Here is a 16132-nt window from a genome sequence, read left to right on the forward strand (position 1 = left end):
TTTCATATGCAAATTTTCACGTCATAATTCCTTCAAAATTATTCCAGGTTTACTGCGGAAATTGTTTTTTTTTTCATACGATAAGAAAAAATATATTTTAAATACAAATTAAATTAACTTAAAATCTTTGAAAAAAATAAAAGATAGATATTTACTGCTTATTACAACGTAAAAGCAAAAAACCCTTTTTCACGTGCATTGACATTTATCGTGGCAATACAAATGCATTAAGTGTTTGGACACCTGACAGTTAACACAAATAACTATTGACTGACTAACGAACTATTTTCCTTTAGCTATCATTTTATATAGATGTAATATTACTGTCATGGTGCTACATTTGCTTTTTTTTTTAATTTTCATTTGTAATTGTATTTGTCTTTCTTTTTTTTCTTTTCTTTTTAGCTGTGTGCTGCTGACCTATTGGCCCTTGTCATAGATCCTGATCCTGAAAAGAGATCCTGATCTTAATGAGTCTGTATCTGGTTGCATAAGGTTAAATAAAGTAATACCTACTACTACGTCTCCCAAACAATTCCCTGAGTTATCTCAACAAGGTAGAATTTTCTTTACCTGGAAATAAAAAAAAAAATGAACAAAGTTGTGCAATGACAATGACAGTCCTGATGTCACGCTTGAGTCGTATTTTCTTTTTTCTATTTTAAGAAAAAGTCCCGTTTAGCTAGAAGCTATGAACTTTGCCCCACATAATGCGGAACCTTTCGTCGTTGGTATTTGTTTGTGACAGATTTGAGGAGCACATGCTTTTTCGACCTTTTTTTTTAGATTTCATTTTTTTAGTTGTCTTTATTCTTGTTTTATATTTCTATTTTTAACTATTACATTTTTAAAATAAACAGATTTTTAAAAAATCATTTATTCCTGTACGATTAGCTGAATCCAACAATAATGTTTGTCATATCTCACCCAATCAGGGCTCGAAGTGATGACCTTTTCCTGCTTCCCATTGGCTAGAATAATAGGCGGTCCCATCAATGTCTTTCCGTGGATTCACCGTAAAATAGTTCCGTGCTGACTGTACCCTTAAGGTGAAGGTCCATTTCGGTGACTTACCATTAGCTGACTGTGAATTTTATTTGTTTTTTCAACAATGTCTGGTCGTGTTCTGGTTGGAGTTAAGCGTGTCATTGACTACGCAGTCAAGGTAACATTCTTTGAGCTTTTTAACAGTTTTTTTGTCTTTTTTTTAGATGTTAGTAACTCGCTCACTTTCCTGCATTTGCACTGCTAGCTTAGCCCGGCAATCAATCAGCCTGTTTATTTATGTTTTTGACTGTTTCGTCTTTGGAGTGCAGCTAAAGTCATGCAGACAGTATGCAGATTATAGCAGAGACTAATAAGAAATGCTGTTAACACCTTTGCTTATTGCAGCTTACTCAAAAACCCACCAGAGACTCATGTTTAGGTTGTGTAACGATCATGATCATGTTGTTGGGTGAAAACTGTATCATCTCTCTGTAATTAGTTTCTTAGCTTTTTTTCACCCCTGTGAGATAACAGTTTATTATATTTAATGCTACACTTGTGAATGACGAAGTCTCCAAATGCCAATGACCTTACATTTAAAAAATATCATCTGACTCCTGAAGTTCATGAGTGAGCTAGAACACTCCTGTCTCAGCTGGCCTCAGCAGGATCTGCAGCTGCTGGTTAGCAAGAAAATAACTAAGTATAGGGGTGTAACTATTCATTTTAACAACAACTAGACTTGTATCGTAATTTGTGGTTGCTGATATGATCCATAGTTGATATTGGTTCATTTTGAACGATTTGATTAGATCCGATTCACACACCAAAAATCCATCCAGGACACCTTTAGCCCAAAATGGAACCAGTGTCAGTCAGAGAGAAATACCTGAAAGGATACTGACCAGTGCAGGGCATGTTTTCCAGGTTCCTTTTATTTCTTACAAGATAATCAAATGTAAATCAAACATCTGTATAAACAAACAAGTAAACAAGAATTAATGGCAAAACCGTTCACATTTTAGTTTCATAAAGTTCACCCCACTGTTGTTTTTTCCACATCAAAATGATACAAACGAAACATCATTAGAACATTCTACCACACTGTCACACGTCTTTGCTAAATTCCCAGTCTTTTCACAAATTTGATTGTAATGGTGGTTTGATCATTTATTTGTTGTCCGCCGTGATGCACTAGGTCATTTTTACATTATCCAGGATTGATATAATCAATGTAATTCTTTTTGAAATTGTTTTATAATAGAATAGGTCAGTGCAATTTAAAAATAGCCTCAGACAGATGGATCTATCTATGTATCTGTGGTTGGAAAAAGACCTTGTATTACAATCACAATAGATGTTTTTGTTTTTTCTTTAGTTACAGGTCATATCATCTAAATAAATGTCAGCATTACACCTCACTATGGCTTATTACACCCAGTTTGGTCAAAATAATTGTAACGCACTTCCAAACTATGTGCATTTATTTTTCAGTGAAAATGGGATAACTTCTTTTTTTCCTTTTTTTTTAAATACTTTAGTGTATTGCTGATCACAGGAATCTGTATACTTACAGCATTAATATTGAATAGAAAATGTTAAAGTTATGACTTCTTTATGTTATTTATTCCTATAATTGATCATTTTTGTTTTGTAAAATACTGTAGAACATAAAGATTTATCTCACAGATGGCAAAATAAAGATGTTTAAAAAGAAATCCTTCTTAGCTATTGAGTTGCAGGTTTGTTAATAACAGAGCTGGCAGCATGTTAGATTCAAAATGTTATTGTAGTAAATGAAATGTGGGCCCTGAGATTTATCCAGGTGATGATTCGCCGTCTTCTGCCTTGTTTCTTCACAGATCCGTGTAAAGCCAGACCACAGTGGCGTAGTGACGGATGGCGTGAAGCATTCAATGAACCCCTTCTGTGAGATTGCAGTGGAGGAGGCAGTAAAGCTGAAGGAGAAGAAACTCATGAAGGAGGTTGTGGTTGTCAGCTGTGGGCCACAGCAGTCACAGGTGGGGGGATTAAATTGGGATTTCTGCCTGTTTTGAATTTTACATAGCTTGGTCTGTTTATTTCAATGACATCTTTTGGCAGGTTTAACCTTTTCCTCCCCTAATTTATTTTAATGAAATCTCCCCTATGCAAATTCTAAGCAAGAAAAAATTTGACATCACTAATCATTTGGGCTTAAAGGAAATTGTTTAGTTTTTCCATATTTAAAATTGCACTAGATATGACTACATACACTAAAAACACAGTTAAAAAATAAGCTGGGTTGTCTTTAACCCAACTCCGAAGTAAAAAAGGAAAAACCTTTTTCTGTTGTTTTTTTTTTTTAACAAAACGAAAAAAACTGAAATATTGTTATAATGAAACTACTATAACCCCAAAAATGTGCATTGCTCAAACATGAATAACCCAAGATTTGGGCTGAAAAAAAAATAACTCAAGTGGTTTAATAGTGTCTTATGTGTTTGGGAGGCAGATTTTACAGCAGACTACATATTTTGTCTAGAATTTCTAAAATTCAGACTGTGCATTCTGGGAATAATTAGTCGCAAAAGCAAGGAATGGCGTCAAAAAGGTCGGAGGTAAAGCATGAAAAACAAGTTCGTTTCAGACATTTTTTTTGATGGTTTTTTTCTACTTCCTGTTCACACAGGAGACCATTCGTACCGCTCTGGCTATGGGAGCAGACCGCGGCATTCATGTACAAGTTAGCGGGAAAGACTACGAAACTCTCGGACCTCTGCAGGTCTCCAAAATCCTCGCCGCTTTGGCCAAAAAGGAAGATGCTCAACTTATCATTCTTGGCAAACAGGTCATTGAGGGGAAACAATGTTGGCACATTATCTCCCAGTGTCAAAGAAGGTGTTGAATTCCTCCTTAGATGCTTGTTTTTAATGAATACTGTCCCTTTCTTAGGCCATCGATGATGACTGCAATCAGACCGGCCAGATGACAGCAGCCCTGCTGGACTGGCCTCAGGTAAGAGTTTTTCCTTTTTCTCATGTAAAACATTTGAACATTTTGTTTACAGTCAACCATATTTGCCATCCTGTAATTCTCCTCAATTCTTGTTTTTTTTTTTGTTTTGTTTTTCATCCTGAATTGCAGTGCACTCTTTATTTCACCTTTGTATTTTTATTTAATGCAGTTGAAACAGAAAAACAGTTTCTCTGTTGAGAAAATGTTTGTCTTACTTTGTCATTTTATTGTAGTATAACTCAGTTTCAGTTAGGGTAGAAGATTGTTAGGGTAGAAGATGTTCATGATAGAGTGAGGTGGAAAAGGATGATTCGCTGTGGCGACCCCTGATGGGAAAAGCCGAAAGAGAAAGAAGAAGAACTCAGTTTCAGTTGATGTCAAACACAACAGTGGTTTAAAACAGACAATGCAGTGTGCTTGAAAAGAAGTGGGTTGAAGAGAAATCTTGTCTGCTCCCACCCCTTCTTACAAAACCTGATGATGTGCGTATTTGATACGCGTATTTGCTATTTCCAGATAGGTACAAAACATTCACGGTACAAATCTGCATGGCAGCTGTGCAAAAGTGACTTTTTTTGCTTTAATTAATTGTTTCTGGCCTTATACAGTATTATTAGTGACTTCTTGTAGGTTTTTTGAATACATGTAAACTTTTGGTTTGTTTTAAAAAATTAAGTACCCTGAAACAATTACAAGATTAAGACAGTAGTTAATTTTGCCGAGCTTTAAATGTATATTCTTGAATAATTCTCATTTTTTTGTACATTATCTTTGTATGCCTCACATATTATCTTACATCACTGTAGTTTGGTAGTGTTTCTATTGGATATGCTGCTTTATCAGTGAGAACCTGTTCTACTCAGTGAGATCTACAGTGATCCTGCGCAGATCAACAACGCCGGTCAAAGGCTGTCTGGGGAAATGGAGCAACGCGCATGTTTGCCAGCAGGATCTGAGGATATTTTTTGTCTTTTCTTTATGCTTCAGGGTACATTTGCTTCTGAAGTGTCGCTGGAAAACGATGGAATCAAAGTGGTTCGAGAAATTGATGGTGGACTGGAAACGATCAAAATCAGCACACCGGCAGTTCTGACTGCAGATCTACGACTAAACACCCCCAGATATGCCACCCTGCCTAATATCATGGTAACTTGCAGACAACTGTCTTCAAAAATGATTTTAAAAATGTTTTGAGAATATTTGAGTGACTCAAAGCAGATTTTAAAGCGTTTTATATTTCCATGCAATATCAGATGGCTTAATGGAAAATGGAACAAAGAAATCCTTTTCTTTCAGAAAGCCAAAAAGAAGAAGATCGCTAACGTGAAGCCAGCAGATTTAGGAGTGGACCTAACATCACGGTTGGAGGTGTTGAGGGTGGATGAGCCCCCACAGAGACAAGCAGGGATGAAAGTGGAGACTGTGGATGACCTGGTCAGCAAACTGAAGGATGCTGGGAAAGTATAGAGGGGTGGTGGGGAAATTCAGGGAGCGCACAACCCAACAGAGCAGGTGAGCTCCTGTTTGTTTACATGTAGAGTTCAGTTACTCAGTTGAACTTCATTTACTCACATTCACCATGTTTTACATTAGTGTTGTTCTTTAAATGAAGTTGAAAAAGTTTACTCTGATCTCGTCTACATTTTAGCTGCAAGAAATGAGACAAATGAAGGATGTGTTTTTCTTCAATTAGCCTCATTCTTGTCTTTTTTTTTGCAGGGCAGAAGACTGGACTGTACTTCCAAACATCCACAGGACGAGCTTAAATGCTTCAGTCTAATCTCTGTTCGACTGTTGCTCCTGTTCCTTCACTGCGGTACTGACAGGACAAAAGTACTGAGATACACTGTTCAAACATCCCCTTATAGAACATTTCTCTGATGTAAAATCTAATTCAAAGTCGGCGAATCATCTGATATAATTTAATTAGCTTTTTACAATAAATGAAAGCCAGTAATTCTGTTCAAATATGGTGCTGATTGCCCTGAACCATACTCTAACTCAGTTTAAATAATTAAGCTCACAAACATCTCATTTTGTGTAGTCCCACAGTAGACAGTGTAAATGGTATTTGTAAATATGAACCAGAACAAATAGTTAATAATATGGTTAAACATGATATTATCTACAGTAGACTTGTACAGATAATGAACCTCTAAATGGGTTTTAGGATTGATTTGACAGTGTTTCTCAGTATTCACTTGTGGGGAGATGACCATACGTTTGACATTTGACCATAAGCGCCTCATTTCTGTGTTGATTGTACAGAACACTGCAGAAACAATAAAGGTCTTTTTCACAGCCAGAACTGCCCTTCGTTTTTCTGTGACTAAACTCAAAAGGTTTTAGGTTTACATCGGGTTGCAAATATTCCATCCCTGTTGAGGCTGAACAAAAAGAAAAAATGTCTTCCACAAGTTTCTATTATTACCACGTTTACAATTTGGATTTGGTCTAATATTTGTGTTAATGCATTAGAGCCTCATCAGAGCAGCCTTGACATTTAGTATTGGAAAAAAAAAGGTGAACATAATTCCGGTAGAAAAGATCATGTTGTCTGGACAAAGCTTTGAATCCACTAGTAGTAATGTGTTTTTTATCTTTGGTTTCTCCAGATTATTGATGTTGAGCAAGCTAAAGACAAAATTATCATTCTTTTATCTTCTCTGTCAAAGCGGTTGTGAAATAATGCCCCATCCTGATGTTCAAATTGCAGGAGAGTCCTATTCCCACATGGGGGCGCAATGCTTTAAAAACTTGCCTAATACCAGATGCAGCAAATATTCAGTCCATGAAAGTCCTGAAACCCACATTACCTTCCTGAAGGGTGCAGTAAGAGAAAACGGCAATGAACAGCAGCTTTATATCTAGACATTACAATTTGAGTTGTCCAGAATATTGATCACAAATTTGTTACTAACAGTAAATCATAGTTTTATAGCTGTATGATATCCCAGTTTTTTCTAAAAAAAAAAAAAAAATAGATTCACAACTGTGTTTTTACTTACTTTACTAGTTTTGCTGCAGGATATTTTCATTTCAGCTACATTTGAGATGACCAAACCTCCATTAAAATGTGCTATGTCAAAGCTAGACATGGATTTCCAAGACAAAATGCATTTTAAGATTCTTTGGCTGCTATATGCAGCTATATGTGAAAAGTTATAGAAGCTGAGACTGTGGCCTTTTGCCAGGTCACAGTTGAAAATCATTCGTTTCCCCTAATCTGTCTCGCCTGAATAAATAAAGGTTAAATAAATTAAAACTTTGCGTTCTCTCAGTTTGTGGTAAGACAGGATTTTTTTCTCAAGTTAGTGCTTTAGGTTTGTTTGTTTATGGCGCCTTTCTGGGTACCCATTTCGCCTGTAAAAAAAAAAAAAACCTGATACAATTGCAAGATTAAGACGGTGGTTAAATTATCAAAAAAATGCAAAAAATAATAAATAAATAAAAGACTAAAATTATAACTTTGTTACTTAGTTAACTTAGATTCGGGTAATTGAAAATCGGTTCCAGATTTGGCTAAATCAGATCATCTTGAGCCTTAATTACCTGTGGGCAGTACTAAATAAAGAAACACAAACATTTCCTGAAAGATCTGCATAATTGACGTCAACCCCTGTCCCTCAGACCCCCCTTTAAAAAAATAAAGAATGTGCTGTTCTCGTCCGTAAGGGGCGTGGTTTAGAGACAGGTGAGGTCCTTGCTGACAGCCTCCTCTGTCCGCGCGAGCGCAGCACAGGTACAAAGCCCGTTCCTGTCCGAAGCTCTGAGCCGATCTTTTTGGTAAAGTATTTATGGTTTGTTAAAACTTTATCTGGAATATATTGGCTGGTCTACGGTTATGAAGCAGCTGGAAGAATTCACAAGTCTCTGCAGAAAAACCCTTGTTACCGTTTTATTTCTCTCTACATTTCAAGGTGAGTTAAAAGGTTATTTGATGTCCTTATTATTATTATTATTTTCTATTTCCTTGAACGTTTGCCAAAAATAAATAAATATATTTGTTTAAAAAATCATTAACAACTATTTGGTGTTTTTTTTCTGATTAAAGAAACCCAATCTTTAAAATAAACACACTTGTGTTTCAACTCTTGACAGGTGCCAACTGCGAGCTTTTGGTTTCCCCTCTGGGTCCTACCATAGTCAGTACATTAGCTGGCAGCAATGTGACTCTGGCAGTGTCCGTCAATGGTGCCTCTGATCCAGCCATTACCTGGTTCAGAGACATAATACCTGTGGTGACATGGACTATAAACTCCAATTCTCCTCCTGATATTCCTCAAAGCAGTAAGGATGTCCTTCACTTAGAGAAAGACGGATCTCTTACTTTTATACAAGTGCCACTGAGCTACAGCAGCCACTACACGGTGGAAATGACAAAGTCTGGTCTGGGTAAAGCCTCACTGCAGTTCACCTTACAGGTATTTGGTGAGTATTTGATGTAAGATTATCCTACAGCTAGAATACAACATAACTTTCCGCTTATAACATTTATTTTAAAAAATAAATACAATAAATGCATGGAAAGTACCATATTTATGCTGGCAGGTGTTTGACTCATCTTTTTCTGTATTCCACCTTGAGAAAATGTATTTAGTGATTAAAAAGAAGAAAATAGCCCTATTTTCTGCTATACTTTCACAGAAATCATCCAGGATGTGACTCTGAGCACGCCGTCTGGTTTAGCCGTAGAAGGAACAGACCGATTCATCTTACAATACAGCATGCTGCAGGGAGTGATCGAGCAGCAGACATGGTTCTTTAAGAGCACAGAGATAAAGAACAGCTCCCACTATCTGGTGCAGCAAACAAGCCTTGTGATCCTCAGACCCAACCGAAACGACACTGGATTATACTCACTGCAGCTCACAAACCCGTTCAGCAGCGTGAAGGTTTATAGGAACTTGACTGTGTTCTGTAAGTTTAATCTTTATATTTTTTTTGTAACGCAAGTGCATAGTTATGTGTGTTCCTCCATATGTAATAACTGGTGTTTTGTCACTTTTTTTTTGTTCTTTTGCAGATGGACCAGATGAGCCGATTTTAAAGGCAACGCCAGAAAAGATTTTTTATGTAGTTGGAGACTCTGTGAGCCTCTTGTGTCAGTCTGATGGAAACCCCCAGCCCACTGTTGAGTGGGTCTTTAACGGTCAGAAGCTCTCTGGGGCCCTAAACAGAGTCTTAGATCTGACAAACCTGCAGACCAGTCAGGGAGGAGTTTATACATGCTCTCTGCTCAACCAGATGACCAATGAGAAGCGGGAAAAGAATGTCACTTTAGATGTTTATGGTACGGGATTAGTAGTTTGCTTTTGTTGATTTCTGTGTGTCATACACTAAAGACCCACTCCAAGCATCTTTTGATCTATTGTTAAAGCATTCCCAGTGGTCTAGGAATTATAATTACACCATTTTTAGCCTAAATCCATAAACCTTTGTCGTTTTCTAGGACATAGTTTCTGCAGTAGTTCGTTAGAGATAATTTGCCTCTAAGGTGTGGGCGGGACCGTTGACACGAAGCAACGCCGCCCCCGTCCCCTTCCTGTCGCTTCCTGTCAAGCAGGGAGCTTGTGGGCCACCCAGCGTATTTTTTACGTCACAAATAAGTTCTTTTTCAAACTGTATTTTTTTTTTTTGTCTGTTCCCGATTTACAACGATTTGAATAAAGAATTACTCAGAATATATATGTCCTCCATCATCATAAAACGGTCACAAAAACATGTTAAAAACTATTTTCATTGGAGTGGGTTTAAAGTAGGTTAATTTTGTTGACATCCTTAAAAAGTTGCCAAGTTGTTACTTGAGAAAGTTCCTACTTTTTTAAATATATGTAAATGTGTGAGATCAAACATAATTCTGATTTTTTTCCTTTTGAACTGCCATCAGAAAGGCCTCCAGGCAGCCCCGTATGCTCTGTGCTGTCTGTGAATAATGACAGCCTGCTGTATGAGTGTGACTGGATGGGTGGAACACCTCAGGCCACACTGTCCTTCCCCGCTCTGAACAATGCAAGCAGAGGAGAAGGACATTTCAGGCTGATTTTACCTGCTTCTACTAACCTTAATGGGAAAACTGTCAGCTGTCAAGCAGACCACCCAGTCCAGCAAAATACCTGCAACATCACAGCATGTAGGTTATTTTCCTTTTCTTTTTAACGCAGTTATAAAAAGTGTTGATATTGATAAAAGTGTGTTGACTATAGCAGACCCAAACTGAGCTGTAATTTTTGTTTTCCAGGTAATCCCAAAACATTTCTGCCAGAAATAAGAGCCACTGTTGACCTGGACAGCAAAATGGTGGTCAGTGTTCTGTGTGTGACTGAGGCGTCCCCTCAGGCTGTGGTGTCATGGTCCAACGACAGCGGGGCCATCGCCAACGGGACCACATACCAGATCAGCAGCGACACCTCGGAGCTGAAAATTCGGGACAACAACATTAGTAACTTGATCCTCCAAATCTTCACCTGTACGTGCAGCAACCCGCTGGGCAGCCAGGCGAGATCAATTCAACTGCAAGGTAAAAACACTCTCCAAACAGAATCACAACACAAACGAGTAGTTGTGCGGCTGAATGACAAACATTTTTTTCCCCTGTGTATTTTGGATAGCCCTTTGGCTTTGTTATCCTTTTAGTCTTACCTGCGGTGTGAATATCATGGAAAGCATAAACATCTCCAAACTGACTTTTGGAAGAACCAGGAAGACCAGTTTAAACTTGTGCACATGTGTATCATCACATTACAGGAGCTTGAAGAGTAATGATGAAGTGTGATAAACAGTTTTAATTATTGCATTTGATGAATTCATATCACATTTTGTAGGTGAAGATCAGCTCAGGGGTCATCTGTATCTGCCCTGTGACTGAGAGGTCGTGGGTTCAAATCCAAAGTTAGATCATTGAAAAGAATAAAAATGGAACCCAATGCTCGAGACTCAGCATTGATGGGTTGAAGTGGGGGTTAGACCACCAATGGTTCCCAATGGTTACTGCTGTTCCCTTCTCCCCCAAAGCTTGGCTCAATTGAAAACCAATTCCAAACACCTTGATGGACAAAAATCATAATTTAAGGACCAATTCAATCAACATTATATTTTTTTTAAACCCAGCTCGTCTCATCTCTCCCAGGGGGTTTAAATATTCAACAAAATGTCAATGAGTTGGCACTTGACGAGCCCCAAAAATCTCACAATATTGCTGCTTAATCTCATACGTTCAAAATGTTTTTGAGTTTTCCTCCTACATGCATTGATGGATGGACGGATAGATAGATGGATAGATGGATGGATAGATAGATATTTCATTTGTGATTGTCACATGTACAACAAAATTTAAAAGTGCTCTTCTTAGGTTAATGCATCATTCATTTAAAAAAGACTGATGAATAAAAAGCGGAGCCTTTTTTCATTAAAAACAGGACATTGCAGGACTATTTAAGTTACAAATAATAAATAAATAAGTGGATATATGGTAATATAGTATAATTTCATTTAAAACTACTAAAAGGCACATCAGTCATTAAGATCCAGAAGTTACAATTAGAAAAGAATGTTAAAATAGTTTAAACAAGCTTAATAATAATAAATATGCTTTAAAAAATTGCATTTTTTTAAATGATTCTTGGTAGTTGTGTTTTGCAGCATGAAACACTATTGTCTTTATGACAAAAATAATTTTCAACTTATAAATAAAATGTTATTCTTTTGCTTGATAAAAAAAATACAACTCATTAATTTAAAGCTACTGCAATATGCATTAGTCATTCAAAATAAGAATTTATGATTAGAAAACAGTGTGATGATTGTTAAAACATTTAATAATAATAAAACATGTAATTGTTTACAAAATTCTGTAATTTTCAGACAAAAATGCATCTTTTTTTATTTATATCTTATTGAATCCATAATCCATTTTGTGGCTTTACCTACACTCACAAATAATCTCTCATTTTCTGGTCTTGCTTTTTCCTGTTTTTCATGTATATTACTGACCTTAAGTATTTGGGTTTTTTAAACATGTCCAGGTTTAAAGATTCTCTTTGAAGACTGAATGAATAGATGAAGGTGTTAATGGGTACACTCATAACAATGAGAATGTTATTTGTCTAACTAAATGAATCACAGTTGTGGTTAAGTAATATTGTGTTTGTTTGTTTGCATTGGAGTGCTCACTTTTATTTGGTTTTCTCTTTGAGTCTTTGTTTGAGGAGGGAAAGTTTGGAATGTGTAGACAATCAAGTGGGTTTGTGCAACAGACTGAGCACACTTTTCTTACACCATAAAGCGTTCATAACAACGCACGGCTTTTGTCAGAGTAAAGGTCCAAGTGGCTAAAAAGTGTGCGCCATAACATATATTTAATGTAAATAGTAAATCTTGATGATTGGATATAAAATCTGAATTATATGAATCAAATCTTTTTTATCTTAAAATGTTTTCATTTTTTAAATATAATTAAACTGATTATTAGCATTATTTATATTCAATTTTGTAATAAGAAATGTGCATTTTCTCTGTTCCACTGAATGTGACAGATAATGGTCATATTGGGGGATATTTGTGGGGAAAAAGGTGTAGTTTTCATATCAAAGTTGTTTTTCTTTATGATAGCCATAAAAAAGTGTGAATATCTCTGTAAGGTTTTTGCTTCTTTATCTCTAAATTTGGAGTAGTACTTGGATTACTAGGAACAAGACACAACAGGCCCTCAGAGAGAGAGCTTAGTTAATACCTGGGACTGCTTTTCTGCTTTTGAACAAAGCTCTCCAGTCTTTCTATATCCTCGGCCCCCCTTTCACTCCCCCAACCCATGTCCCTCTCCAGAGCCGTCGATCTCAGATTCCAGTTTGTTCCTTAATCAAGATGGAACCATCATCACTTTGACCTGGGATGTCCCTCCTACTTCTGTGGTCACAGGTAAAGCAGAAACTGACTTGAGATAAACATTTCTGCTGACTTTCCATTCCGCTACATTTAGAAAACAGAAGCTCTCTGCAGAGGATGAGGGTGTAAACATTGCTTCATGTGTAAAAGCTTACACTTGGCAGATTTTAGCTTTGAGAAATGAGACAGAACTAGTAGGTTTAGGAAATATCAGTTTTTGTTTGGTGTATTCCATATGTCAACAGATGATCAGAATTTTTGTCTATTTTAAAGGGTTTGACATCCAAATGAAAGGATCGAATCTCATAAACAAAAATGGAAATACCTCTCAAACTAAAAGCACCTCAGATGGATACAGCACCATCCAGCAGAAACCTGGCTCTGCCAGGAGCACTGACGTCTTCACCCTGGATCCCAAGCAGATATACCGCTTTCGGATCGTGCCTAAAGCTCGTTTGTTTGACGGAAAACCATCTGTGGTTCACAGGATTGGTCCACGTAGGTTGTTTTGGGACAAATCTTTCGTTTGTTGACCTATGATGTAATGAAGCTGTTTAAACGTGGTCTATTCTGTTGATACCAGCTGATGGACTCAGTGGACCTGCCATAGCTGGCATTGCAGCAGGAATCCCATGCAGCATTCTTGCCCTCCTCATGGTGGGGGGCCTCATTTTCCTCATCATCTACCTGAAAAGGACCAAAAGTGGGTGAAGTTGTTGTAGACTGTTAATTATTCTTATTTTGAATTGATTTCTTAAGGGGTTGAAGTCTTATGTTCATAGCAGACATAACCAGACATTTAAACGTTTGATTTGACTCCTAAATTGGCATTTTACAGATAAATGGATCCCCCTTTGCTTGTCTCTAAAAATTAGACTGTCACCAAATCATGAAACCTTTTTTTTTTTGTTTACTGGTTTAGTATTTCATGTGCCAAAAAAAACTCTAAATGATGTATTTTCAATCCAGTAATCATGATATTTGTCTTTTTTCCCTTCTGAATAGGGCATCAGACAAAATACCCAGTGCCCCGAACAGCTGAGAAGGTTTGATTACATTTACAAACATCTGAATGTTTGCACTCATCACATTAGTTTGTTGTCCTTTACTTATATAGTCAGCAAAAAATGTAGCTGTTAATAGTAAAATTGTTTTAATTTGTGACAATTTTTGCACACTTTTCGTCGTTCCAGACAATAACTCCAGCAAAAACAATCCAGCATAAAGCAACTCCTCATAAACCGCTGGCAGGAGGGTTGAAGTTTTTCCCAGATTCCAACAGAATACACAAGGTAGTTCTTTTACAGCCAGAAACTTTTACTGAAATCTGCTGATCTAATGAAGTGACCTGTTGTCTTTCAGAGTCTGTCTGACAGATCTGTGGCTCTGCCTGCATTTGTCCCACCTCCGCCACATGTCAGAGTTGCAACTACTGTTTAAAATGTCAATTTCTTATGTATTTTTACTATATTGTTATGTTTTATTTATATTTTTACTCTGATTTTTTCAATGTGTTAAATTTATGTCACAGTAAGACAGATCATATAGAATAATCTATGTCTTTTTTAATTGGTAAGAATATATATATTTTAAATGATGATTTATAGATATAATGTTTAAAGTGTATTCAGCTAAATTATTTACAAACTAACCTCTGCAAATTCCTGCAGTTGGAGAATTTCTGAATATATGCAACACTGAAGGGGAGTACGAAGTAAAGTACATGATCAAATTTATTTTGTTCTACAAGTTCAAATGTTTCAAATATGGGAGTGTGAGTAACACTGTGATTTCCTGGATTGTTCTTTTTACATTCTTTCTCTCACTGTTAAAGTTAACTTATCATGACAGTAACAGACTTCTCTCATCATTTTAAAATGGGTCATCTCGCAGGAAACAGTAACCAACAAATCCTTTTTTGCCTCACTTTGTCAGGAGGTGTTCAAATGAAAAGTAGACGGTCAAATACTAAATACAAGTTGTGTTTTATATGTTTTGCTACTGTTTTCCATCAACATCGTACTGCCCCAATTCTTTAAATTTGTTTGATATTTTAAAACACAAATGAATGTGCTTCATCATGCTATATAAAAGTAATGTGCATGCTATACAATCTTTAAAACTACATGCTTTCATGTAAAACTTCCCCATTAGTACTTACAAAGTATTACTCACAGAACCCTAAAGTATTTGGACCCACCCACTGATTATGTATGATTATGTATGAACACAGTGATGCGTTGAAACATTTTTCTAATGACTCTACTTCTCAAAAGACTCGACAAATAAAGAATATATAAAGATGTTGAAATCTTAGGTTCTTCTTTTATCAGACAATGTTGTGTTTTTTTTCACATACCTTACATGTTGCGACAGATGTCTTCCGTCTTCATCGATACAGGCACTATGAACCTTATTGAACTTATATAAAGATGTTGTTTGTCAAATAAATCGGTTAGTTCAAAAGGGCCCCAAGTCCACAATTTTTCAAAATAGAGATATTATATGTTCTATATGCTTCATATTATAGCATTTGTAAGCTATGAACTGGTGCTAAATCTGGGTAAAGTATTAATCATTTGGTGTAGCCTCCCTTTAAGCTATGCAATTAAAATCCTTTCTTGGAAAAACGAAACTCTTGGACTTGGGCTCCTTTTGAACTAATCGATTCAAATAGATCCCATTGTCAAATCTGTAATAGAACCATTTCGTCATATTTTTTTGTAATATTTACTTCACCCTCATGGGAAATCGGCTGGGTAGCTCGGTTGGTAAGGTGGGAAGCTACCACGCAGGAAACCAGGGTTCGATTCCCGGAGGGGAATGAGCAATGGTACTGGGGGCAATTACCATATCAATGGCGAGCAGTTAACATCACCCAGTGAGGGTCCTTAGGCAAGACCCTTAACGCTACTGCCTCCCGAGCGCGGTTTCCACTGCAGCTCACTGCTCCCCAAGGGGATGGGTCAAATGCAGAGGAAGAATTTCCCTTCGTGGGATAAAATACAGTGTATAAAAAAAAAAAAAAAAAGAAATATCGTTTTTGTTCACTGGTTGTCTCTGAGCGAGTCAGTCCTTTTTCTTATAACTCCATATGAAAAAACCTCTGGTAGTGAGTATAAAAAGATGTTGTAGGTTAAGAGTTTGGACGTTGGGACGTTGGCCTGGGTGGCGGTCTTGGTCGCCCGGGGGGCGGTTGTTCCCTGCCTGTTCCCGTGTGGCGTTGGGGGAATTCCGGCTGCCGCTGCTGCTGCGGCGGGGGTAT

General features: G+C 37.0%; 1 protein-coding gene across 2 annotated transcripts; it reads left to right on the forward strand.

Annotated features, from left to right (window-relative positions):
* The first annotated feature begins 1010 nt into the window (after window positions 1-1010).
* Window positions 1011-15170, forward strand: etfb (electron transfer flavoprotein beta subunit). Of its 2 annotated transcripts, XM_011485682.2 has the most exons (13): window positions 5461-5496; window positions 5704-7904; window positions 8086-8415; window positions 8632-8904; window positions 9011-9277; window positions 9875-10117; window positions 10226-10504; window positions 12808-12900; window positions 13141-13365; window positions 13451-13570; window positions 13873-13913; window positions 14061-14159; window positions 14230-15170. In XM_011485682.2, the coding sequence occupies exons 2-13, from the start codon at window positions 7829-7831 to the stop codon at window positions 14305-14307; spliced, it is 2124 nt and encodes a 707-aa protein (XP_011483984.1). In that variant the 5' UTR covers window positions 5461-5496; window positions 5704-7828; the 3' UTR covers window positions 14308-15170. The 2 variants fall into 2 exon arrangements, with proteins under 2 accessions (XP_004078366.1, XP_011483984.1); XM_004078318.3 differs by lacking the exons at window positions 8086-8415; window positions 8632-8904; window positions 9011-9277; ... (6 more) ...; window positions 14061-14159; window positions 14230-15170 and adding exons at window positions 1011-1165; window positions 2850-3008; window positions 3659-3817; window positions 3922-3984; window positions 4972-5130 and having other exon boundaries at window positions 5281-5496; window positions 5704-6292.
* Window positions 15171-16132: the final 962 nt, after the last annotated feature.

The sequence above is a fragment of the Oryzias latipes genome, chromosome 16 (assembly GCF_002234675.1).
Source record: "Oryzias latipes chromosome 16, ASM223467v1".
Classification (NCBI taxonomy): Eukaryota; Metazoa; Chordata; class Actinopteri; order Beloniformes; family Adrianichthyidae; genus Oryzias; species Oryzias latipes.